At 40.0% G+C, this 26,349-nt stretch overlaps 1 protein-coding gene across 1 annotated transcript in view; it reads right to left on the bottom strand.

Moving 5' to 3' along the window:
• Nucleotides 1–283: 283 nt before the first annotated feature.
• ZDHHC13 (zDHHC palmitoyltransferase 13) overlaps nucleotides 284–26,349 on the bottom strand; it is a 50,050-nt gene continuing 23,984 nt past the window's right edge. The window contains exons 7-17 of the mRNA XM_082626472.1: nucleotides 24,919–25,081; nucleotides 24,547–24,672; nucleotides 21,825–21,958; nucleotides 18,620–18,720; nucleotides 13,270–13,394; nucleotides 12,504–12,566; nucleotides 11,712–11,805; nucleotides 9,984–10,067; nucleotides 5,813–5,970; nucleotides 3,443–3,540; nucleotides 284–906 (exon numbers count right to left, since the gene is read on the bottom strand). Of these exons, the coding sequence (XP_082482598.1) occupies nucleotides 768–906; nucleotides 3,443–3,540; nucleotides 5,813–5,970; nucleotides 9,984–10,067; nucleotides 11,712–11,805; nucleotides 12,504–12,566; nucleotides 13,270–13,394; nucleotides 18,620–18,720; nucleotides 21,825–21,958; nucleotides 24,547–24,672; nucleotides 24,919–25,081 (1,285 nt within the window). The 3' untranslated portion in view covers nucleotides 284–767. The remainder of the gene's footprint in view (nucleotides 907–3,442; nucleotides 3,541–5,812; nucleotides 5,971–9,983; nucleotides 10,068–11,711; nucleotides 11,806–12,503; nucleotides 12,567–13,269; nucleotides 13,395–18,619; nucleotides 18,721–21,824; nucleotides 21,959–24,546; nucleotides 24,673–24,918; nucleotides 25,082–26,349) is intronic.

Raw genomic sequence — 26,349 nt, 5'->3', positions numbered from 1 at the left:
CTACCAAGAGTTCAAGTTGAATTAGCATTTCTTCCAGAACAAAGAAAATGAGCAATTACAATCACACCAGTCTAATATTTTAAGGGTACTAAGTAAAAATTGTAATTAATCTTTAAGATTTCCCGTTCAATTTTCTAAGCAAAACGGAAAACAAAATTAAATCTTGCTATTGCTATTAACAGTGATCTCAACTCATTCCTGGAATTTGGGAATTTTTCTTCACATCCTATATATACCTTTTCTCAATTTAAGATTCAAGAAGTGTCAAGTGTCAGACACTAAGTCTCAACTACAAAAAAAAAAATTTATTAAGTGAGAAAGCAAAACAGGTACATCTATTTAAATATTTTTTACATATTTATAGATAAAACAAAGACAAATAATTTATCAAAAATTACAAGTTTAAAGAATAATACTATTTTGAAACAGCCAATAAAAGTATCTGAAAATACCACATTTTCTCCATAATTGGTGAATATTATCTCCAAAAAAAAAAAAAAAAAAAAAGGAACTTGCATTTTCTTGTGAAAAATATAGAAGTTTATTTTTTTAGATGTCTGCCAAGATTGTTCAGTAACAGTCCATCTTACTAAGTCTGAAAACGTGTCAGCCTTTCTCAAGAACTTCTGTTTTTACCAAATGCTTTAAAAACCACCTGTGTTTTCCTTTGGGCTTAGGTGAACTCTAAGTCTTCACTTCACTTGCAGACCACAAGGCATCAACATAAATACAAACAAATCAGAGTGAGAGTTGTGGGTTGCTTTTCTTCACACTGAGCGAAGAACTTTCTCCTTAGCTGGGTGAAAGACCATGGTGTACTGTGACGTCCAGTCTACTGCACAGGGCTTGACCAAGCCAAAGCAGCCACACTGAAAGAAATCTGCGAGGTTCTGTGTGAACCCAAGGCTGCCAAGAAAGAAAGAGAACACGTCTTACTACATTTCCTGTTAGCATTTGACAAACATTCATTCAAACCATAAACGTTCACTGAGAATTTACAGTATATATCCTTCCAAGATCCTGCAGGAATCCAGAGGTGAATCAGACAGTTCTTGAATTTATGGCCCTTAAAACTGAAGCCCAGTTCCATTTCTGGACCTGAATCCCTATTTTGAGATTCCCTGGCTGTGCCTAGCAACTCAAGTTCATTTTGGGTCCCCACTCACTAGAACAGTCACTGCCACCATTGAGTTTCTTTCTTTCCATTCCCACTGCTCTAATTCAGACTTGGACTATATCAAAGGCCAGACAGGCCAGAAAAACTATGATCAACAAGGTGGGATTCTTCGAATTCTAAGAAACTCTAAATGGTGTCTCTGTCTCAATTCCTTCTGATTCATCCTACATACTGGAGACTGGTCCTCCAAACACCTGATATATTCATAGCCCCTAACCTCCCAGTCAAAACCCTTTAACGACATTCCTCTGCCCAGAGGCTCAAAGCCAAATCCCTCATCTTTGTACTCACAGCCCTATACAATAAAGCCCAGGACTCCTCGGGTATTGATGCTCCAAACTCATCTTTTGTTAAAGCCACTCTGGCTTTATTCTTCCCATGATCACAACTGCATGGGCCATTCTTCTACCCTGGAACCCACACTCCCCTACTCTTCCATCAGGTAACACCCTTATCCTTTTAAGCCCTACCAGTTCTCAAAGCCTAGGTCAAGGCCCACTTCCCCTTTGGAGCCTTCCTGACTACATATCTTCAGCATCATTTTTTCCTCCATTAAATTCCTGAATGCTACTGTCTGTTCCAGTTATCACGAATATTCATTTTTAGGCATACGCCTCATCTTTCAAGTGCCTAACCCAACGTCTTAAACACATCGGAACACATCTGTGTGTGAGGATGCGTGTGCCACTGCTGCTGGTTACTGAGAGTGGTCAAGAAATTTCCAAGGCTGCCAAGAAGGCAGCTTCCCAGGCAGGGGGTTGCCCACATGGAAATGATGGGGTGGAAGCAGGGAGGCATGCTGGGGTCCGACAGGGCCCAGTTCAAGAGCTGGCTAGTGAGTAAAAGTAACTTAGGGGAAGACAGTAAGACAAATCTTTGGAAGCTAGATTCAAAGTGGCTCCAAGGCTTTACCTTTAGTTTCTCCAGGAATGCTGCCATGTCTTAGCAATTCCCCAAAACGCCCCAACTCTCTCACCTCTGGCCCTTTATTCAGACGCTTCTCCAGGGCTCGGGACGCCCTTCCTTCCTGCTCCCCACCCCACACCTCTCAAGGCTCAGCTTAAAATTCCGCCTCTATCACAAAGAGGTCCATACTTCGGTGGAGTAAATACTCCTCTGGTTAAGTCACTGAGAAAGGGATTTTATTATCACTGCCAGTCTGAAACAATCATCACGAGCTTAACACGACTCTCTACACTCCATCACTTTGGCCGTCTCTTCCCAATTAAGTCAATTTCTCTCCTCTAAACACACATCATAGTCATATCCCAGGCTCTGATTTCCTTGTCTAACAGCCTAACAGTTTCATCTTGTACCACGAGTGTGCTTTAAAATAGACTGCTCCTGAGATATGCAGTGAGCGGGCAAATCCCTAGAGGGCCCTGGGTCACCTCTGCAGCGCTCCCAGCCTCCAAGATCCTGACATATCTGACAGGAAGATAAGCTTCAAACCCTGATCTCTCATCTCATAAGATGACGGCCATCCTACAGACACTCTCATTTTCAGCTGAGGACAGGTTTTACACAACCAGTGCCCTGGGGAAAACATACCCCAAACCTGAAAAAGTGACTTTTCCCTGACACAGGTGGACACTTTAAACATCAGGCTACAAGAATTACTGGTGAGGGCCTCCCTGGTGGCGCAGTGGTTGAGAGTCCGCCTGCCGATGCAGGGGATACGGGTTCGTGCCCCGGTCTGGGAGGATCCCATATGCCGCGGAGCGGCTGGGCCCGTGAGCCACGGCTGCTGGGCCTGCGCATCCGGAGCCTGTGCTCCGCAACGGGGGAGGCCACAGCAGTGAGAGGCCCGCGTACCGCAAAAAGAAAAAAAAAAAAAAAAAAAAGAATTACTGGTGATAGAAAGCCAGGTTGAAAATCCTGGCAAAGCTCGCAATCTAACGCTTTCTACAGAGAGCCTTGTGGCTGGCTTTCTCAGCCACGTGCTTAGTTATCTCACGCTGACTTCATGCCAGCAATATGCAACCTTGTGACCATGTGGCTTGACTGAAGAGATCTCCCATCTTGGCAAGACTTCAAAGTCACTTACTGTTTGTGCTGAGGCCAGTAGACTAAATCTTACCACCTTGGGGCTCATGACCTTACCACTCATCTCCTGTCACTGAGGCTTCCAAGAAAGAAGAGGTTCAACTCTGTCAGCCAGTTAGAGGATGGCAGCAGGGCTGTGGGTGGTGACACTAGGTCGGGAAACCAATGGCGAGGCCAGCACCTTCCACCGGCTCAGTGGGCAGGATAGGTCTCACTTACTTGTATGGGGTCCTCCTGAGGGACAACGTCTGTTTCATGTGCCTGCTCTGCTTCAGCAGGCTGGTTCTCTCATGAGAGGTCAGGCCCAGAAAAGCAATCTGAAAATGAAGGTGGGAAGGTACATGAAAAACACCACCACATCGAGCCTCACCACTCTTGGCAACGCACCACAGGACACTGGCAAACATTCGGTTCTCCCCCAAAGACCACATCACCTGGACTGCTAACCAATGATCACAGTGAGGGCAAGGACAGGGCAGCTCAAAACAAGACTCCCATGTAAATCTAGTAGCTGGGCATTTTATTTTTTTGACTGACTTTTATTAACCTTCAAGAAAGCAGAGTGCATTGACTCAAGAGTCGTGAAATGATTGCTTTAGTAATCCAAGCTGTGGCTTACGGCCATGTTTAGAGTCTCAACACATTCAGCATTCAACTTCCAGGTGAATCAAACAACGTAAGGTCAGTATTAATGCAATTATCTCAACCTCTATACGCTTCTTAGTCTCTCTTTGAAAAGGGCCAAATAAAAAAGTTAATCTGAAGTGAAGAACATTTAAATCCATAAAGTTGGGGGAGGGTAAGAATTAAGGTAACTTTAAAAACTCTCAAATCATTAAAACCAATATTATTCACTAAGATATCTCACCTAATCCTCAAAATAATTCAAACATCAAGTTCCTTATCTGTAAGACAGAGATTATCACAGCATCCTCATCGGGTTCTCTAAGGATTGGCGATAAGAAATTTAACATGATCCAGTGCAGAGGCTGATAAGAGATGAAGTAACTGGTCCAAGGCCACACGGCTTAGAGAGTGGCAGAACTGGGGCAGACACCTCAGTCAGTGTGAGAATAAAGCCCACGGTCCTTGCCAGCCGTCCATATGCTCAGTTTGACTCCCTACGGTCAAAACCATGACTCACCTGAGCACTCAGGAAACGAAAGGCTTTAAATAACTGGATTGTTTTGTTTATTAAGAAAACAACTTTACTCTGAATTCCTGTTTTTGAAAACTATCCAAAACTTTGAGTCCACTTTCCTGCCTTAGAGAGTATAAACAAACTTTCTTTTAAAAAGTAAAGATATTATAGCCTCAAATGTACTTATTCTAAGAGTCCAGGAAAGAAGAAAGAGAATTAGAACTGATGTCCCAAATCTTAGGTTCTGCTTCTAACTCCACCTCCTCTGACTGAGCCCTATGGCCATAAGCAAGGCACTCAACACCTCTTAGGTTTAGTTTTCTCAACCATAAAATGGAAACACGACTTTGGCACAGACTCCATCTCAAATGTCTGTGAGGCCATTGACGGGAAAGTGCTTTGGAATACGTAAAGCATATATAAATATTAGGTATTATAAATGATTATAATATTAATAATCATTGATGCTAATATCCATTCTTAATATCCTTACATCTTACAGATGTCAGATAGGAGATTAGGACGGGTATTCAGAAACCTCAGTTCAGTCAGTATTACTAGCTTAGTTCCTTTCCTTAGCATTTTCCCCCCTTTTTCTTACTTTATTTTTTATTATTATTGCAGAACTGGTTATTCCCCCATAAAAATGGAATACATCTTGCTTTTGTTGAGCAATGCTCTAATTATCTGAGGTCTGGCAATAATTGGCTCAGACTGCTCATGGCTGTCCATTCCACGGGGGCAGGCCCTAGCAACAGTGAGAATTAGGTTATGCTCATAAAGGAAGGCAGGCAGCAGGGAGGGGACAGAAGCTTCACAGAAAGCTGAAGGTGGTGGCTACCGCCCTGGAGCATGAGCGTTCTAACTGTCATGACCTACTCTGCAAGTGTAATTACCATGTTGGTTAGTGATGCATCTTTCATTTCTTCCCCACTTCCATCCACTTAAGTGCTGCATATTAATAACAAACAGGGCTGGGAAAAGTGAGGGAACGTAATCATCTCACATTTGCACAATGCTTTACAGTTTATACCATGCTTTCATACGCCACGTAATTTAATTATATGATGGAAAAACCCCTTGAAACGAACTGTCAGAAGACCTAAGTTTCCAGTTCTGATTTTTGCCACTCACTGGGTGACCTTGAGCAATTCAATTCACCTCTGTACCTCTCTATCTGTAAAAGAGGTCAGATTAGATAAATCCTAGGGCTACACTAACACCTTATCACTCTAACCTTTAAACCATCCTGCGAGAGTAGACAGGCATTATTATCCCCATTTTACAGACAAGGAAACTGAAATTCGGGAGTCAAATGACATGCCCAGACCCACAGAGTAAGTGACAGAAGTGGAACTCAAATCTAAGTCTTCTGATTTGAAATTCAAGTCTTTCTATCTCACTATGGGGTATTGGAAATTTTACCAAAGGCATTATAAGATAAATACCTGAAAGAGCTGATTAAGTAATAAAAATGTTGACCATGAGAAATGGAAACTTGCTAACGTGAAGATATATACGACCCAAGGGGAACAGGCCACAATCTGATTGAGGTAGGTCCACAGTCCATCTGCTTTGAATGTTGTGACACAATGATTTGACCAATCTGTGAATTCACAAAAAAGGAACCCATTATTTAAAAAGGCAACAAACTAGTGATCATTCTTCAAGAAGATAAAAATCACTGCAGTTCTGTTTAGGGAGAAGAGAAAGTAAGACATGATGGCACAGATCAGAACTCAACTTTAAGATTTTATCTTCCAAATAAATGCCAGCTCAACAAAGATTAAAAAAAAAAAAGATACCTCACTGTTAAGGCTATGATAATACTGCATGGGTAGTTGGCAGTGAGGGAATAAAAGCAAAAAAGGTCTATAAAATCATGACTAAAATTAGCATATTCAGCATAAAATACACTGGCCAGAAGTTAATTGTTCAAGGACTTGATAACTGAGAATGATTATATATTTAATAAATATTTGTCCTAGAAAATTCTCTATCTTATCCATGTTACAGCAAGATAAGGGTCTATTACAGAACAGAATATAAACTCTTATTAAGGGTTCAGATCAACAGGCCATTCCCGTGGGCACAAGAAATCCTATAAGCACCTAGATACCACTGGACCACAGCCTACAGCTTGCAGTTACTGGGTGTACTTCTGCACTGGGACCATAATTAATCCTGCAGGGGGAGAAAAGCCAGGTGAGAGATCTCATGAGCCAGACACCCCTAGGAAAAGAACAGAGAACAAGATTCATATGGTCGCAGCTCAGTTTTTCCCCAGGAACATCTATCTACGTGCCAATCAAAAGTGAGGCCTGGGGCTTCCCTGGTGGCGCAGTGGTTGAGAGTCCGCCTGCCGATGCAGGGGACACGGGTTCGTGCCCCGATCCCGGAAGATCCCACATGCCGCGGAGCGGCTGGGCCCGCGAGCCATGGTCGCGGAGCCTGTGTGTCCGGAGCCTGTGCTCCGCAACGGGAGAGGCCACAGCAGTGAGAGGCCCGCGTACAGCAAAAAAAAAAAAAAAAAAAAAAAAAAAAAAGTGAGGCCTTCACTATGGTCTTCATGATATTGACCCCCTAACCCACACAGCCAAGAGCAGCAGTAAGAACACAAGTAGGAAGCAGCAGAAACAAGGGAACAGATCTTCAAGGTTATGTAAAACCAATGACTTTAAACAGGCATCATGAGCATTCATAAACGACAAGGAAATAAGAATTGTGTAGATTTGCACCTTGAGGTTTCATAAATGCCTCTGACAATTTGATAAGTAGTTTCAGACATTTTCCCAAAGCAGCACTTAAGAGCTCCTGGGACAGGAAGAAAATGAGTCCATGACTTAACTATCAACTGTCTGTCCATTTTTTCTTTTTGAGTCTCATTTGATTTCCAACCATCTTTCATGAATATATGCCAGAAGAATTCTAAGGGCAATCATCATAGAGTAACAATCAAGGTAAAAAACTTAAGGTAAATTACACTTTCTTTAGAGCTTCTCATTAGGACTGCAAAGAAAGATGCATTCCATGTACCTGATATAACAAAAAAAAGAATATAATTTCCAACAGCAGGCAGAGGAAACAGCTGCTGAGTGGGAAAGAGTATCTACTTTCTTTCAGCTTATGGATTTCTACTGCTCCCTTCTGGGAATTTTTTGATAACACAGCATGACTTTGAATGGAAATCTTCATAGGACTGATCTCAGATTTATCAAAGATATGGCTGCAAATGGCCACATACATTATGTTATGCGACGTAACACTTTAATATGTACTAATAATACATTCTTATCAGGTGGTCACTGGCTAATGATAGGGAACGCATATCGCTCCAGGTCAGTCATTTTCATCTTCAAACAACTCCGACAGTTACTATGTTCTTTCTAACAATGATCTAAAATCTTTCTCCCTGTAACTTGCGGGATGCTGACACTTTGAGTGACTTACTGTCCATCCTGAAAACAGACCTCACAAAAGGGGAAATGCATGGAGGCTGCACAGAGTCAGAGTAGCTGGAACCAGATCCCATGAGGAGGATGAGGGTGCACAGCAGCGTTCTGGCACCAGGAGCGTTAATGATAAACAAAGAAGGTGGGATGACAATGAGGCCTCATTAGAAAAATGGACCAAAAGTTCGTTTTTGCTGTCTGTGAAATAACGATAAATGACAGGAAGCGTGCATTCGGTGTAAAGAAATACTGTCAGAATATAAATGGGATAAAAGTAACAAAATACGTTCAGCTAGTCTATATAGCTGTTAGTAAATGTAAGGTGGGACTGTTCCTAAGAAACAAAAAACATGATACAAAAATTGGTTCAGAGCCAGAGAATAAAGACAAAGAGGAGGGAAGAACCAAACGCATGTAATAAGGAAGCAACTTGGAAAGAATGAACGTGATGGAAAATTACTTCTGTCCTTATCAATACAGTTGTATGCTGGACATAGCCACCACACAAAGATGACTATTTTTAGTGAAGAGGGAGAATGGGGAGAGACAAGAGTGGTGTAAAATCTGGCTCCTCTCCCTGAGGATCAAGTCCAAGGGACAAGCTGGTCCATGGGCCAGCTTAAAAAGGTTTCCCAGGAACATGCTTTATTGTCAGGCCTTAAAAAGGCAGCTCTCTCGACAGAAGGAAGCACCGTCAAAAAAATCTTTTATTTCTTACACCACAGGACATAATCTAAGAGGTTTTAAATTTTCAATGCTTAGGATTTCTGATGGCCTTTGACAAGAACTGAGATCAGGGATCACAACCTTCTGACTTAGGTCCATTTGAGATGGTGGCAGTTACACTGAGCTACAAAAGCATTCCCTAGTGATCAGAGACACCGAAGGTGTCTGGTAGGGAGAAGGGCTGACGAGGTAACTGAGGCCCCCTCCATGCCTACGGCAAGGCTAAAAATAGATCATTTCATAGATTTTAATTAACAATCTCTAAAAATGAAACCCTAAACGAAACTTGTAATACTGGATGTTTCTGGAGAAGAGATCTGGGAGGCTGGGGGCAGCACAGGAGGAACTGTCTTTCAAAAACTAAACAAAATTTAAACTAGAGAAAGCCAGTGGGTGAGTGGGGTGGGGAGTGTAAGGTGTGGTGGGACTTGGGATGCTAAGGGGAAAAGAAAAAATGTAGGAAAAAACTTTCCACGTCTTCCTGAATCATTTCAGATTTTAGCTCAAGCAACAAACTAGTACTCTACTGGCAAAATCTAAGACTAAAGCATGAATATAACAGGAGGATGGATGGAAACAGATCAGTAGCGAAGCCTCTGCCTCTAGATCCAAATTCTCCTAAAACCTTCAGAATAAATGAATAATAAACAGTTAAACAAATAAAGTCAAAATAAACTACAAGCACAGTACATTGTTTCTGGTTAGGTAACCTATTCCAAGGTCTGAAAAGCATAGTCATGCAATTCTTAAGAGCTAACCAAAATCCTCCCTGCTTCAATTTAAACCCTGTTCTTAGTCGCTCACCTTGGAGCAGCTCAACGTCACTCCCTACATGAGACCCCCTCAACGCCCTTCTGCACTGCTGTTGAAAAGTTATTTGCCTTTCTCAGGGATGCAGAGTAAGTGACCTAATGTTTTCTTCCAAGTTATTATTTCCGACCTTCTGATCACTGTTACTGTTTTCCCATCAGTTCTAAGTTGTGACTTGACATCTGTCAAATGGCATGAGCTTTCAGTTTTGTTCCTTAATTACTGTGACCACCTCCACCTCCCTTCCACAACCTCTCTAGCACCAATCTTTTTTTTTTTCCTAGTTTATTTACTTATCACTTCCCTTGCTTTGAACTTGAACACCTGATTTTTACTCATTTCACTGGGGGATAAATCTGCACTTACCTTAAGTGAATCTCTATTTCTGACCACTTCTCAAGCTTATCAAGGTCACTTTAGAGCAGAATCTCTTCCAAACTACTGACAACTAACCTCTTCTAGCACTTCTTGCAGCTTCCCAGTGCTGAGAGAGTCTTAGAAACATTTGTTTCATTTTTATTAAGGTATGGCTTATAGTCATCCAGCCGGAATGTGACATACAAGAGTTTACAAGAAAAAGTATATGTGAGTGAGGGTGCATAAGTTTGCTGTAAGAAAAATTTATACTTACAGATGAAAGATTCATATATAATCCAGTCACACACAATGGAAAGGAAAAATAAGAAGAATATGTAATAATGATGGTTGCCAAAACCTACATCAAAAAGAAAAACACGTTTAATACTTTCTTCCAATGATTTTCCAGATGAAGACCTTATTAAACCACTTCCCTGTCAAAAGCCTTCACCAAAGTAAAAAAGAAAGAAGCTGCTGTTTTGCTTTTAAATACCATTAAACCCAAACCAAACAGCTCTGATATGTCATGTTCAACTGTCCATGTTAACTAAACTAATATTTATTCATTACTTACCTCAAAGAGGACACTTCTTTTTTGGATAGAACAAATACAGCTCTGGGATGGCCTATACAGCATTGGAGGGAGGGGAGGAGGCAGGATTTGGGGCAAGTCATACCCTGTCTCTTCCTTCCTTCCGTGTAATAAATTTATATAAGTACAACTTCTGGACATCAAGTACTGACTTAATCAGGGGGACAGAGAAAACAAATCTGAAGGGCAATAGATATATTGCAGGAGACTGACATAGCTAAAGAGGGGCAACCTGCGGCCTGAGAAAGGCCTACAGAAGCAAAGAAGGGGTGAGGGGGCCATGCAACCAAGCCCCACTGTTGCATGTGCTGCCCCCTTGATACTGGAGATGGCAGCATTTTGATGCTAATGACACAGAAAAGCTCCTTAGCCACCATCACATTCCCACCTCCTCCTGAGGTACCAAAGCCCAGCAGAAGGAGCAACACCCACTGGAATCAGGAGACCCAGATTTACGAATGACAAGCTGTGTGACTATAGGTACATCATTTAACTTCTCTGATTCAGTGTTCTTACTTTCAATATGGGGAAAATATCTCTTCTGTCTACTTCACAGGCCGGTGGCAACCAAACAGGATGATATATATGAAAACACTATGTAAACGCAGTGTGGTAAAAATATGTGGGCTCACACTATTGTTTTCCCACTGCCATTCAAAGCTGCCTGTTATAATGCCAATCATCTCATCTCTGTGGTGGGATGGGGTACACGAAGCCTGGAAGCCCAGGAATTCTCTCTTCACTTGTTCTCTAGGAATAGTGGAGAACATCAAAATGCACCAAGGAAAGCTGCCTGAGCTGAGGCAGCCTTTTTTGTTCGTCAAGATTATACATGCAGAGCCTCCCCTGAAGACCCATGACCATAGTTCCTCTGAAGTTCCTCGTAATAAAGCCCTGGCTTTTACTGTGACGGCTCGGAGGAAACCCAGGGCTTCAGATCAGAACACTCCCTGGGTGGAAGGCAATCCCCAGACCCCTGCCGTCTGTGGTTCTAGCACCTACCTGAGCCTCAGAGGCAAGTAGAGAAGGTGAATAAAAGGGACAAGACACAAAATATGGAAAAGACATGGTATCTGGAGTGGAAGACTGACACTACTCAAGTGATCTCAAGCAAATAATTTGACCTTTAATATTTTTTCAACTCTAAAATGGAGGTAATAATACCAACCTCTGATGTTCAAATAGGATACTATATATGAAGGTACTTTATACATGTTAAAATATTATACAAAGGACATTAATTATTATTATTAACATCAAGAGTCAGTGTTCCAAAAGTGTTAGACCACAAAGCTGATTCTCTGACAAGCAAGAATGGACCCCTTACATGCTTTTCACTTTTTCTGAGTCGCACACATAACTAAAGAGAGCTGAACTTCAAAATGGTAAATGGAAACTTGACCCTCTCACCGATGCACCGTCCAGTCCACAGGCAATGTTGATCATACCGAGCCACACAGGAGTTGCACACATGGCAATGGAGTGACCTTAATGGCTTCCTTATCTAAGTGGACAATTAAGAGAGATCTAAGCAAAAATCAGAGTCTCAAAGGGGTAACAAATCAAAAGCAAAATCTTATTCCTAAATTATAACGACATCGGCACAAATAATCCTAAATCGATCAATTCACTTAGAGGCTCTGGAATGCCTTATTACTATTTACTTCCACAGGTCTAATTAGGCCATCACTAGAAGGGATTTGAATTCCAGAGCTTACTGACACTGACTAAGGGGAAAACAGGTGGCATCACACAGCAGAATGAGCCCTGGACTAAGAAAAAGGGAACCGAGTTACACTTCTGCTTCTGCCAATAATTTAGGGAAAGTTACTTCCTCCCTTTAGGCTATGAATCTTCAGTTGCTAAATCAGATGTTTCACTAAGTGGTTTCTAGGGTCATCATGAGCCTCTGACTCCAAGTTAGTTCTAACATATGCTTCATGGCAGGAAAAAGCAAAGAAAACACACAAAGAGATTTAACCACAGGCAACTTCAAGAGATTACAAACATCATTCTCCCACACGTTCAAGGCAGAAGCCTGTTCTGACAGTAATGCAAAATTTAAAAAAACAAATTTTACACCTGGTAGAAAAAAAGGTGTATAAATATACCATGAAGATTTGAAAAATGCTTACATGAGCAATGTAACCAAGAATTTGCTCTTACGATGGGAAAAAAATTATAAAGAAAAGACTCACTCACAAGACACGATGTACAAAATGTTCTGAAATCCAGACAGCCGGTCTCTGCAAGGGTGATGATATTCTGAAAGACATCAAGTTTGACCTTACGTTTGCGTTTTGTTGGGGAATGGATGATGCATGGTTATATACCATTCTCACAGCTCTCTCTTCAAACTGAGGTAGCTAGAAAAACAACTTAGAAGACTTGCCACCATATCATTCTGTGCTTGAAATATGTGACTTTTCAAGGCTGCATTTTCAAACGTAGCCAATAAATTAGAATGCACAAAAATTACACCCCCCCTTTTCTCCATGAATGGCAATGATTTCTCAGTTATAATATGCTACAGAAAAATAAATACACACATTATACACTCATAAAAAAGGAACAAAAACACCTACACATCAGAACTGATGGCTATAAGCACCAAAGGCAGTCTTTCAGGAACACTGGCTTTAGGTAACAAAGAAGACAACAGCCTCCCCAACTTCTAAACATTACTATAAAGAAGTAGGCACTCATATCTACTGACAGAAATTATACCTGAAAAAGTCCCGGTGGGATATTACTGTAATAAAAAATAAAAATATTTTTTAAACTTTCATATAAATAAATGACAGTGGAGAAACCTGTTTGTTGATTTTAATCATCCCACATTTACACTGCATCTATTAGGTCCCAGGCACTAGAGACGTAGGCACGACAAAAACCAACATGGTCGTCACCCTCTATAGTTTCCATACCCTCCTATAAAAAAATCAGTAACATTACAGAGAAAGCTCACCATCTTCCTTTCTTCTTCAGAAGCCTTAGTGAAGCCTGGATCAGTCGCCCAAGTCTTGTAGAAAAAGTAGAGGAAGGCTACTATGCTGAGAATGAAAACGAAAAAGAAAGTGGTGCCTGCTAAATGTTAAAGCAAAGTTAAGGAACATATCAGACTTCCAGTAAGAACAGCCTAATTATGATGAAAGAAAATTTCATCACTGGTGCCTAGGAGTCTCTTTTCTCTGCATTCTAGCCTCACCTTCCCTTACAGACACATATCCCTACCCTCAAACCTGGCCCCATTCTATGCTCTAATCCTGTAGGAATTTGCTCATAGTTGGCTAATAATTAATCTCTTCTCACTAGTTGAAACTCATATAAAATATTGATAGGAATAGTTATAATATATGAAGAACCTCCTAAAAATTGAAAAACCTTCCAGATCCAAATAAATTAATATCTAAACGGTGTAACTGTGGCTCTCCTGTGCACATCTAAAACAGTATTTTCTGATCATTTTAACAAAATTAGTCAAAGAAACAAACCACTGAATTCAGAGAGGCCAACTAAAAATATTTCCCTATATATTAAATTAATGCTAGCAAAGATTTCCTACTGGAAAGTTTTCATAACTTAATCCTTGTAACTGTATTAGGCTGAGTTAATTCAGAAACAAATTGCTCTCCTTGCAAAGTGATTACAAATCAGATACTATTTGGAAAGGCAGATATTATGGATAAATTAAGATAAAGTGTTTCAAGGATAAACATTACCCACTTTGAAGTGTTTTTGAAATGGTACAAATTCTTTGTATAAAAAAGTAAAATTCTCCCCCAGGGAAAGAAAAATAAATGTGCAATAATAAACCAATATGCCAGTAGTAAACCAGTTCTCCTTGCCCAATTAAAATCACTATATTGACATAGTAACTGTATCTGCCTTCCAAGGTGTTGCCAAGATGTTCTTGTGCTAAACTTCAGAGTGGAAAAGGTGGCCATAGAATAAAATTCTGAATGCTTGCTATTCAAAGTGTGGTCCATGGGTCCCACAGTAATGGCTTTACCTGGAAGCTTGCTACAAGGGCAGAATTCCAGACCTCACCCCAGACCTGCAGAAGCAGACTCTGGATTTTAACAAGATCCCTAGAGGATGCACATGCACATTATAGTTTGAGAAGCACTGCTCTAGCCCACAAAAACCAACACAACCACATCTGGTTCAGGTAGGCAGGAACGAATCTCGTTGGTTTGGTTTATCTGTTTATCTGCAGATGGGCCTGGCTTTAAGAAAGAGGATCCAAAAAAGTTGTGTGAAACTGAAATTTAATTCCCATAAAATCCTGATCAACACACGTGACACAGTCTCAAAAACACATTCAGTTTAATCACATGATAATCTCATGTGTATTGACTGGACCAAATTTTGGGCTCTTATTCTGAATAACTTTCAAAACCAATCCCAGGAGAATCAATGGATTTTTCTCCTTCCAAGTAACCTGAATCGCACTACATTCCCTCACATAAAAGCCAAACATTCCTTGCTTCCATGTCCTTGCTTTGTGTGGTTCATTGCCCTCAAGTGCTCCCCAATTCACCCCATCTATTTCTAAAACCACGTTTTTGGGACGTCCAAGTCCTAACTGCCTTCAAGACCTAACTTAAAATCCTCCTTCCCCCTTTAGGTCTTTCCTGATTCCCTATGGGAAAGGATCCTCTCCCTTCCCTGAACCTAAGAATGCTTATTCTACAGCACTTAGCCCTTAGGTCATAGTTGTTTGTAGACATCGCAGCCTCCCCAGTTAGCTTGTGACCCTTTTGCAGTTAAAAAGTTTCTCAACGTGGCTCTAAAATCTGCCTTTTTATAACTTGGACTAACTGGTTTTCATTCTTTAGCTCCTTTATTTCTACACTGTAGATCTACACTATAGGTGTCCTATAGATAGACCCTACAGAAGCTGCTTCCCCATTTGCTCAATAATTATTGAGTGCTCATTCTATACAGAGCACTGGCTTCCAAATGACAGACTTCCCAACACCTGAAATTGGAAGGCAGAGCTCACACCTCCAGGATAAGCAGCAACAGCATTCCTCCTACAACACGCTCTCCTGGGTATGTTCCTGCTTTGTTCCTGCTCTCCTTTAAAAGAACACATCTCAGGTGTGTCCTGACCAGGGCAGAAGACAGTGAGATTGCTCATGTCTTTTCCTTGGACACTCACATCGTCCTTATATACTGGCTTCCTTGAAAGCTGCATCACTACCCCATGCTGGGTTTTTAGTCAAAGCTCCTGGTTCTTTTTCACGTGACCGGAACCTACGTCATTCCCACAACCATACGCACTTGTACACGTTGATCCTCTGAAACCCAGTATTAGGGCTTCACATATTTATCCTTCTTAAACTTAACTCAGCTAGAGACGGAATCACAAATCTAACGTTCAGTGGTCCGCCATCTCTTTCCTGAATCTTCATCTTACTTTCAAACTCACCAGTTAGGTCCTCTCTCCTCTCAAACCTGCCTCGTAAAAGATAAACACATTATTTGCTGAACATATAAAAGGCACCAGAAGAAACTGTTCATCTGAGGAGCTAACCTAGAGCTGCTCTTAAAATTAATCCCAACATGTAGCCTTCCACACAGATTTTATTCATAAGAGCAATTAATAATAATAATAAAATAGGTATTCTTTTTTTTTTTTTCTGTGGTACGCGGGCCTCTCACTGTTGCGGCCTCTCCCGTTGCGGAGCACAGGCTCCGGACGCGCAGGCTCAGCGGCCATGGCTCACAGGCCCAGCCGCTCCACGGCATGTGGGATCTTCCCAGACCGGGGCACGAACCCGTATCCCTTGCATCGACAGGCGGACGCTCAACCACTGCGCCACCAGGGAAGCCCATAATAGGTATTCTTTACAGAATGGGGACTATGGTCAGCACTTTACAGACATCCTAGCATAGTAGTCCTTGCAGCTGCCCCATGAACTTGGTACTGTTATCCCCAATTTACAGAAAAACTGAGACTCAGTGAAATTATTTGCCTAATGGTACATAACTAGTAAGAAAAAAAAAAAGCCTAAACTCCAATTCATTCTGATTCCAAAGACCATACTCTTTCCACAGTTTCCCAGACCCTCTTCCCACGATGGGCAAGGTGGCTGTGGGAGTGGAAGCCCCATGCAATCCACACTTGGCAACACGGCTAGTCTACACTCTCAGGCTGGGTCTTTCCAGGGCAGCACCTCAGTGCACACCCAAGACAGTTCAAACAGCATTTAGCATTCAGCCTGAAAAATACTGATCTGATGGCGCCACCTACTGACCGACCTGCCCTCACCAGCAGTGGCCTCACATGGGTGCTTAGATCAAAGGGCTTCATGCTGTACGTGCGAGTAAAATACCTTCCTGTCAACTCTAACATCTTAAGATTCTGTCCAGCTATGGAAATCAAAACAGTTCTTCTGATATAATGACATCTTCACAAATACTGAACAGCAGTAAACTCAGCTGAATACTAAGCTGAATACTAACTAAATACCTCTGTAATTGAGGTTTTCAAACTACAGTGGAGTAACATGTTTGTTAATACTAATGCTGCAAATTTGAAATAACTCAATGTAAAAACTACCGCATTTTAGGTGCAAAATTTGAAATAGTGTGAGTTTCTCACATTTTAAAAATTCATCAAGAAACACAATTTTTAAACTGTGTTTACTCCACTGCATGTGAGTTGGTAAATAAAAGTATCAGCCAGCCCTTTCAGTACCATGTCAACTACCATAGGATTTACCAGCCTTGGGACTTCTACAAGTGATAAAGTATTTTTGTATCACATTATGATATCATCCAAGCCTTTATTAAGTGGTGGTGGTAAGGCTAGTGCTTAAAAAGCTGCCCTCAAATCAATAATTATGAGACAAAGGTTAGATGTAATAAAATCTTTTGAAAAAAGTCAAATGCCCTCCATAGTATGCTGTGCCATTCATTTAGATTAAAGGAATCTGAAAAATATTAGAGATAATGCTCAGAAATAAAAAGCATCCTTAAAGTAAAAACATGCTATACAGTGAAGGGAGATGTATGCACTCTGAGAACTCATATGCCTCTCTCACTTTACATTTATTCCTATGAAAAAATATTCTTGAACTGAGTGTATGCATCTCTCTCATAAACAGTATTCTTTCTTTTCAAGTGTGTCATTACCAGAAATAAAAATAATATAGAGCTAAAGGAATACGCTTAAAGGTACATGTCTATCTACCATACCCCTTCTTCTCTTACCCTGTAAGGAAAGCAAGACTTTAATGTCTTCCAAGGGTCCTTTGAAGGGGAGAAAGGAGCCTGGAAAGAGGTGGGAACATCAAAAATTGGAGAAAATGCCTCCTTCTCAATGGGGGCTATAAGTAACTATAAACCAAGAAGTAACCCCTATCCCCACTTCTAGGTGACTAGACTTGGCCTGGGCCCTGCTCCTCGAGTGATATAGATGAGTTTTTTTTTAAGCTACAGGCTGCCATCCATTAGTAGGTCATGAAAGAAATAAATGGGCTATGACCCATTTATTAAAAAGGAAATAGAATAGGATAAAACAACAAAATATCAGAGTAAAGCACATATTCGGATTATTGTTTTCTGAAACTTTTTTTCACATATGTTTTGGGTGGCAATGCAATTTATTTTTACTGTGTACTGAAAATCACTGCCTTGGATAGTAACATTGCACTGACCATTGCTGAGGAGGACACATTTCCTCCAGTATTCTTCCCATGCAGGAGACCTTGGTACCCAGAAGAATTATTCATCACCTATAACTGCTGACCAAGTTAAAAGAACCATCGGGGGCCTCCCTGGTGGCGCAGTGGTTGGGAGTCCGCCTGCCGATGCAGGGGATACGGGTTCGTGCCCCGGTCTGGGAGGATCCCATATGCCGCGGAGCGGCTGGGCCCGTGAGCCATGGCCGCTGGGCCTGCGCATCCGGAACCTGTGCTCCGCAACGGGGGAGGCCACAACAGTGAGAGGCCCGCATACCGCAAAAAGAAAAAAAAAAAAAAAAAAAAGAACCATCGGACCTTGAAGAGAATCTCAAGGCAATACAACCAATTCTTATGGATCTAAACAAAACAGTAATTCATTATATTGTTTCCTTCCTATGAGTAATCAATACTAGACACCTGCTGTTTCCATAGTGTACTCTGAGATCATTTCCAGAATTCAGTAATTTCCAACATTAAACATCTTCAACCAGGACCATTAAATGAATATAAATTTGACTTACTTTCCCTGGATCTCTTCTAGTAGCTAAATTTCTAACAATGGCATTAGTAATTTTTAAAAGCAAAATGAGATATGCATTTAAATGTAACCTGGAAGGATATCAGGAACAAATAAGATGAACCAAGTCACAAATATCCAAAAAACGGAACTCAGCAGAAAGACTGTTGGGAAGTACATAAGGCTCTTATACCCGACCAAGAACCTAAAAGAAAAAAAGGATAAACATAAGGTATTAGTGAAAATAAGCTCGAATCATATTAATTTTAGCTCTAAATACCCTTAAGTAATAATAATGATGCCCTCACATAACAACAGCTTTCACTGAGTGCTATGCGCCACTTTCCATGTGGTAACAGAGTTACACACCATCACCACCCCATTTTACATGTGAGAAAACTGAAGCACCGCGACCTCATAAGATGAATGTTCTAGTTCCCATAATTAACTTATACATTATTCCATTCCCAATAACTTTATACTTTCAAATCTTTTTTACTTCTATTGCAATACATATGTGTATTTCTTTCTTTTTTGGCATATCATATTTTCAAATACTCCAAAATGCAAAAACATAAATCCTTGGAGATTCACCTTCGCATTTAACAAGCTTTCTTCTAGAGTGTATTTTTGAAACATACAGATGCACACAACCTTGAGCACTTTCATCCTACAAACAGCTTGCAGAGCAGACCCTCGATGTAAAAAGACACATAAAGGCTAACAGTGACACTAGTCATCAAACACCAACCATCTCGCTTGGGTCAAAAGCAACTTGGAAGTCCACATATAACTTACTCAAACGTTTAACATTGTTGTTTCAAATGAAAAAAAATCTGTCTTTTACAATAAATACTCAATATAGTAAATCGGTGCATGAATAGAGTTTACCTGGATCTACTTTAAAATTTATACCAGAAAAAAAAGGGTGATGATAGATATTAAAGGGTTTTTAAGAAGCTATCAAGATCATAAACACAATTATGATAAAATAATATTTGACAACAACTAAAGATCCCAAACCTCAGGTCCCCAATATGCTGCCAGAATAGGCCAAATAGAGCCCATGTAATCTCCATGGCATGGCTTGTCTGAGATTTTGCAGCAGAATATGTTTGACCTAATTAAGTGGTGCAGTGAACTACCTAGTTTGTAACAGCCTGCTACTACGACCTGTCTACTTCTAACAGGTATCTCATAGCAGCCTGGATCAATAAGCAACCTCCCGTGGAGCCTAATAATAGTGGAAGTTTACAGCTGCTTACCTCCATGAAATTGGGACTCTATAGAGTGGGAGAAATAAAAGCAGTTGCCATATGAATTTGTCTCCTATTTGAATAGCGTACATATGCTAAGCCTAGCATATGAAGCCCTCAACTCGCAAAGAAAAGTTTCCATATAAATTTTTTGTGATGTGAGTTTCTATTAAAACAAACAAAATCTCAAATGCCCCTATCCTAGGTGAGTAGATATTGCCAGCCTTTGCTTTCTCTCTGGAAAAAAGAAAAAAGTGATGATTGTAATTTGGCTTAAAATTTATCTGAAGACCAAGTCAACCCAATTAGTGGAAAATAAATGAATATCTCTAACTTATAAGTCTTCTGAATAGCAGACAATTTTAGGCATTTTGCTATTTTTCAGAAATTTGAACTTTTATTTAACATTTAAATTCATTTCCAGCCTACTGTCTGCTCTTGAGTGATTAAGAGGTAAAATTCCTCTAATGCTTTGTTTTTTGTTATAGCAAAAGCAACTCATGCTTATTCTACAAAATGCTGGTAATCAAAAGAAGGACACAGAAACACTCATAATCACACCCCGAAGAGAGCAACACAGCACTTCCTTTCAGATTCTCTTTTATGGATCATCATCGTTACATTTTCCTTTCAGTGACTGAAAATGTTCAATGGGAGAGACAAGTGTCCTGCTTGTATGAGCCTTACATTCCAGGAAACAGTGATTAAGTGCCATGAAGAAAATACAATGGGGTGATGCAGTACAGTCAGTCAGGCATGGCCTCGCTGAGGAGGGGACGCTGGAACTGAGGCCTGACTGACGTCTCCCGCTATGCAACAATATGGTATCAGGACCCTTCAGACAGAGACACAAGCAAGAGCCAAGGCCCCAGGTGGGAATGAGCTTGACGTGTTTTAGAAACAGAAAGAAGGATGGAGGGCAGTGAAGGGAAGAGATGATGTCAGAGGGGAGGGAATGAATTACATAATACCTCACAGGCAAGAAGTTTGGATGTCATTCTGAGAACAAGGAAAAGCCACTTGAGGGCTCTACACAAGGAGAAAAGACAGAAACTGGTTTGCCTTTTTAAAAGACCATCCTGATTGCCACGTGAGGAGGAACTACAGGGGGGTAAGAGATGGAATCAGGAGACCAGCTGGGAGGCTTGGTCTAGGGTGCCAGCTAAGGAGAGAGAGAGGGAGCAGACCAGCTGGGGCAGAGCAGGAAGGACTTGGTAATGTGCTGAGTGGGGGAAGTGAGGAGAAAGGAAGAACAGAGGAGGACAGTAATCCAAGGATGCTACCCCTGATTCATGGGAGGAACTGGGTGCCACTCTACTGGGAAAGGGAGGTGAGAAGAAGAGACTGGGGTGTGACATGATTATTGAGTACTGTGTGTCAGCCACTGTTCTAACCATTGTATTTGTATTAACGATGAGGCAGGCATTGTCACAATTTTCATCCTCGTTTTATAGATGAAGAAATCGAGGCACAGAGAGGTCAACCAACTGGCTCAAGGTCAGACTGTTATGTGGTAAAGCTTGACTTGAACCCAGGCAATCTTTATATATATCATGTATGAATATTCTCCTAAAAATAGAACCATACCATAGTTACTATTTTATAACTTCCTGTGATTTAATTAGGTTGTTTCAACTAAAAAACATTAAGAGCAAAAATAACTAGTTGACTAGTTTAGATTTAGATTTAGAATCTAGATTTAGAATTTAGAATAGGAAAACACAAAATTTCTGAAAAATGGGCAAAAATGCTTCAAGATGCAAAACAGTTACAAAAATCTCCCCATTATTCACTGAGATTAACAATTCAAAAAGTGAGCTAGGATATTTATTTTCCACCAATTGTCAATGCAGTTTAATTACTGGATTGACCAATTTGCTTTCAGTCAAATCATATGCCATCAAAGCTCTTCCCTCCCACCCTGAGGATGTTTCTACATGATAAGTAACATTCATAGTTCAATAAAAATCTGCAACTCCAGCTAATCAGCAATAGAAATAAGCACTCAAATTGGAAATGCTATAACCAACCTTGCAAAGATTAATATACACACCTTGAAAACAAAGATGTCAGAAAAAACAATACTATTAGAAGAAATCCTTTTAAAAGCCAAGAATCTGAACTGAAGTCCAATATGTATCCAACAGCCCACATGGTAATCACAGAAAGCATCAGCAGCAGGGAGAGCTATTAAGAGATTCAGAATTTTAGTACTTTATGGATTTTACCTCCTAAGTATCTAATAATAATTAGTTCAATAGAAAAACTACTTCCTAAATATACAGTAACAATTAATACAACAGCAGAACACAGAATTTTTCTTCAAAATTGCAGATAGATAAATCTGAAGTTTGAGAAATTACAAATCTTGGAAACAATCTTTGAAAAGCCTTATATTAATAAAATGTTGCTTAAACATGTTTTGTTTTGCTTTCTTCCACTCCAAGAAATGGTGATCTTTTAAGAAAAGTGTTAATGATAGCTGACATTTAAAAAAATAATTTCTTTCAAACTGTATTATATGTCAGAAAGCATAAAACAAGACAAAAAGACCACACAAAAATCAATACACCCAAGATTCAACGAAGAGAGTATAAGAGTTCCAACCTGGGCGCCAATGGTGCCATCCCCTAATAAAGAAGGTTAGAAGGAACAAGTTTGAATTTTGTTTAGGGCACATGGAATTGTAGATGCCTATGGACGTCTAGGAGATAGCCAGGAGTCAGTCAGAAAAGCAGGCCTACCACACAGGAGAAAACCTGGTGTTCATCAGTATACAGGTGGGAAAGCCAGGAATGAAGAGCATCCTGAGGACTGTGTGCAGGTAGAAAGGGGCAGAATCTTGGCCATCGGAAACACTCAAGGGTAAAAAAGGTAAGTCCCCAGAGGTAAGTAAGTAAGAGTGATCAGTATGACCAGAAAGGAAGGATGAGAACCAGAAGAAAGGTTCCAGTAAAGCCAGGGGAGAGAGCTTCAAGAAGGGAGTAATTCTCAGTGTCAAATGTCACATGGAGGCCAAAGACTTAAACATATCCTCAGGATGCTAATAATTCGGGTTTATTCTGCAAAGTTAAAAGAATGAAGCATCTACAAACCAACAGTGTGGCTATCTGCATTGAAGCCAGGCACCACATCTGTACAATGCAATCCCTTAAGTGCAATATACATGACCTTGGAAGTAAGCAGGGCTCGTGCAACAGCAAAGGGAGAAAATACATACTGCCCTATCTTCTTCAATCTTTACTTCCCTGAGCCACGTTCTGAGGATGGATAATTTCAAATGATATGAAATCTTTAATATACTTCCAATTCTAACTTGCATGATAACACAAAATGAGCAAGTCTAGATTTTTTTTTAAAAAAAGGTAAACTTGGAATCTACAAGCAACATAATCTCAGAACAGAAATAACAATTAAATGTGGATCTCAAAATTTTAATCCCAGATACAGCACTCACAGATGAGCCACACTATTTCCTCATTGAACAAATATCCCAGTGTGTACCATATGCTAGGCACTGTTCCAGGCACTTAGGGGCACATCGATGAATTTAAGGTCTTTCTCTCACGGGGCCTAAATTCTAGCAGGGGAAGACAGACAAATGTACTAACTGAATTTTATAGCATATAAAAAGCTGGATGGAAACCATTGTAAGGACTTTGGCTTTTATTCTGGGAGAAAGTGGGAGACCATAGGATTCTGAGCAGATGAATGACAGTATCTGACTTACATTTTAAGATTCACCTGGCTGCTCTGTTGAGAAGAGACTAGAGGTGAGTTAGAGGCAGGGAGATGTCAGACAGCTGCAGAAATCCACATGAAAGATAACGGTGGCTGGACCAAAATGCCATGGTAAAATGGTGAGAAGGGTCAGATTCTGGATATATACTGAGGGCAGACTAGCCAATATGTTTTCCTGACGGACTGGATACGTGATATGACAGAGAAAAGGCAAAGATAACTGGAGAGTGGGAGTTGCCACCTACTGAGATGGGGAAAGCTGTAGATGGAACAGTTAGGGACAGTGGGGAGGAGAGATCAGGAGCTCAGTTTTGGATGTTATGTTGATGATGCCTATTGGACGGTGAACTGGACAAATCAAGGTAGCTGGATATACAAGTATGGAAAGGTCTCAACTAGAGATAACTTTGGGAGTTGTCAACATAGAGACGGCATTTAAAGCCATGGAAGTGCATGAAATCACCAAGGGAATGACTAGACAGAAACGAGTTCCAAGGACAAAACCCTGGGGCACTCTACCAATAAAGGGGGGGAGAGAGTAGAGGAGATGGCAAAGGAGACTGAGGAGTAACCGTTACTTCTTTTTCTCTCCCTTCACATACCTAAATGCAAAATTGGTGTAGTATTCATGATGACCCTCTGCATAGAAATCCCATGCCTATTAATCTAGAATCATCCTGAAGGTATAATTATTAATTATTATTTGATAAGACGATGCTATCATATATGAAAACGTTAAACAGTGAAATCAATTCAATACCCCATTTTAATAATTTTAATTATATTCTCTATTACAACTTAGATTTTGCTGGCCATTCGTGGAGCTTTAGAGCCATCTAGATAAGGACCAACAACAAATTGCCAATAAAAGTGCCAAATTTCCAACTGTGGGTTATGGGATGTGTGGGAAAGATATAATCAGCAGATAAAATGCAGCACTAGGCCAACGCCCTGGTTTCCCCTGATGCCTTAAAAAACAAAAACAAATGAAAACAATTCTTATAGCCCACAGAATAGGCCCCGAATGAAAGTACCTCGCATTTCTGCAGCCACCTCCAAAGTCTGAAATTTTTGTTGGCTCGCATTTTGGCCTCTGCTTTTAGCATATGAATAACGAGCCGATTTTTGTTTTGCACAGCCATATCAAGAGGGGTTTCTCCCTTAAAAAAAAAAAGAAAAGTAAAAGTTCAATTATATTTTTGATATATCAATACCATAGATGCTAAACATTTTTAAAAACTCACCAGAATCACAGATTCACTGTATTTATTCCAAGGGTAGCCAACTATTATTGTTTATACTCATCTCGTGGTAAATGAAAACATGTATAGCTTATCTTTATGTTAATTTATCGGTCTTCTAACTCAAGATATAATAAATTAAGGGAGATAAACACCTGGCCATACCTTAACATTTCGGATATCCAGGCTAGCACCAGCTTCCAAGAGTTTATCAATGGCATTAACATTTCCTGCTGCAACTGCCCAGTGAAGTGGAGTGTTTTGGTGTATTTTATCAACTACATTGAGAGAGGGATTAAACTTTAAGAGAAATCCAGTTGGTTCTGGCCTGTCTCAAAACAATAAAATACCAAGAGATATTAGATAGTTGAATGATTTGAAGGGTAAATGTAAACAATGAAACTGTTTGCTAACATATCAATGAACCAATCAGTAAGTATTCTGAAAACTGAGGAACTTCTCTGTGCAGAGTTCCATTCTAGGTGCTAGTACTGGAGAGTTCCCACCCCAAGAGACATCTATTAAGTGATAGTCTGCTATATAATGTAATTTTAACATCAGTACTGTGGAATAACTGCTTTTGTTTTTCAAATTTTTACTTTCATGTTGCTGTTCTATTGGTTAACATTTTTTTTAAACTTAACTTCGGCCAACATTTAATACTATGTTATTCATCCAATTAAAAAATTAATTATATTTGAGGAGATAAACCAAAAGCTAACTTCACATTCTCCCTCCAACCAATTATTGCATAAAGCGGTATAAATAATGTCCTAAAATATTTGTTTACCACAGAAAGTTATGGACTTGAAAGCAGAATTCAATAAAATATTTTTACTTCATCGTCAACACCTTCCCTTCTTTTAGGACTACTCAAAAGATTCCTTTAATAAAACAATATTCTACTTTACTTATTCTATCAAGATTTTTAAACATTATACCTGACTTTACAAAGTCAGGTATATACCTGTCATTTACAATGTCATTATACCTGTCATTTACAATGACAAAATGCTTTCTGACAAAATTCCACCCCAGCCCCACCTCTACATGAGCTAAAAGGAAATGGCATCAGAACTAACTCAGTTCCTAGGGGAGACATCTTAAGTAAAAGCAGAATCAGAAATTAAGTACAACGTTGGAAACAAAACTGATACAGGGCAAACTGTAGCATGTATTTGAATAGAAGAATAACAGAAGTTGGACGATACGGTGATCGATAATCACAAGCGATGATCAATAATCACAATATGGTGATCAATAATCACAAAAACTTAGATATGTAAATAACTGATATGAACATATAAACATACTATTTTCATAGATCAGTTAAAATTAATATTTTCAGAGCAGTCAACAATGTCAGAGAACCTCAAAATTTATTGTTTTCTGGAAAGTATATTTCTCATCTACATTTCAAATTATGAGAGCATTTAAACCTGTAGCCATTCTTGAAAAATGTAAACTAAGAAATGTACGTCATGTTAATAAGTATATGCTGTGGAATCTCTACCTGTTCTGTAAGGAAATTTTTTTTCTTATTAGTAGCTTTCAAACTTTTCCCCAAAGCTACAAGAAAACAGAAAATTTACTTCA

Source organism: Mesoplodon mirus (assembly GCF_964341445.2).
Source record: "Mesoplodon mirus genome assembly, chromosome: 7".
NCBI classification, from domain to species: domain Eukaryota; kingdom Metazoa; phylum Chordata; class Mammalia; order Artiodactyla; family Ziphiidae; genus Mesoplodon; species Mesoplodon mirus.
Note: the sequence above shows the minus strand (reverse complement) of the source record. Positions and strands in the feature narration are given on the sequence as shown.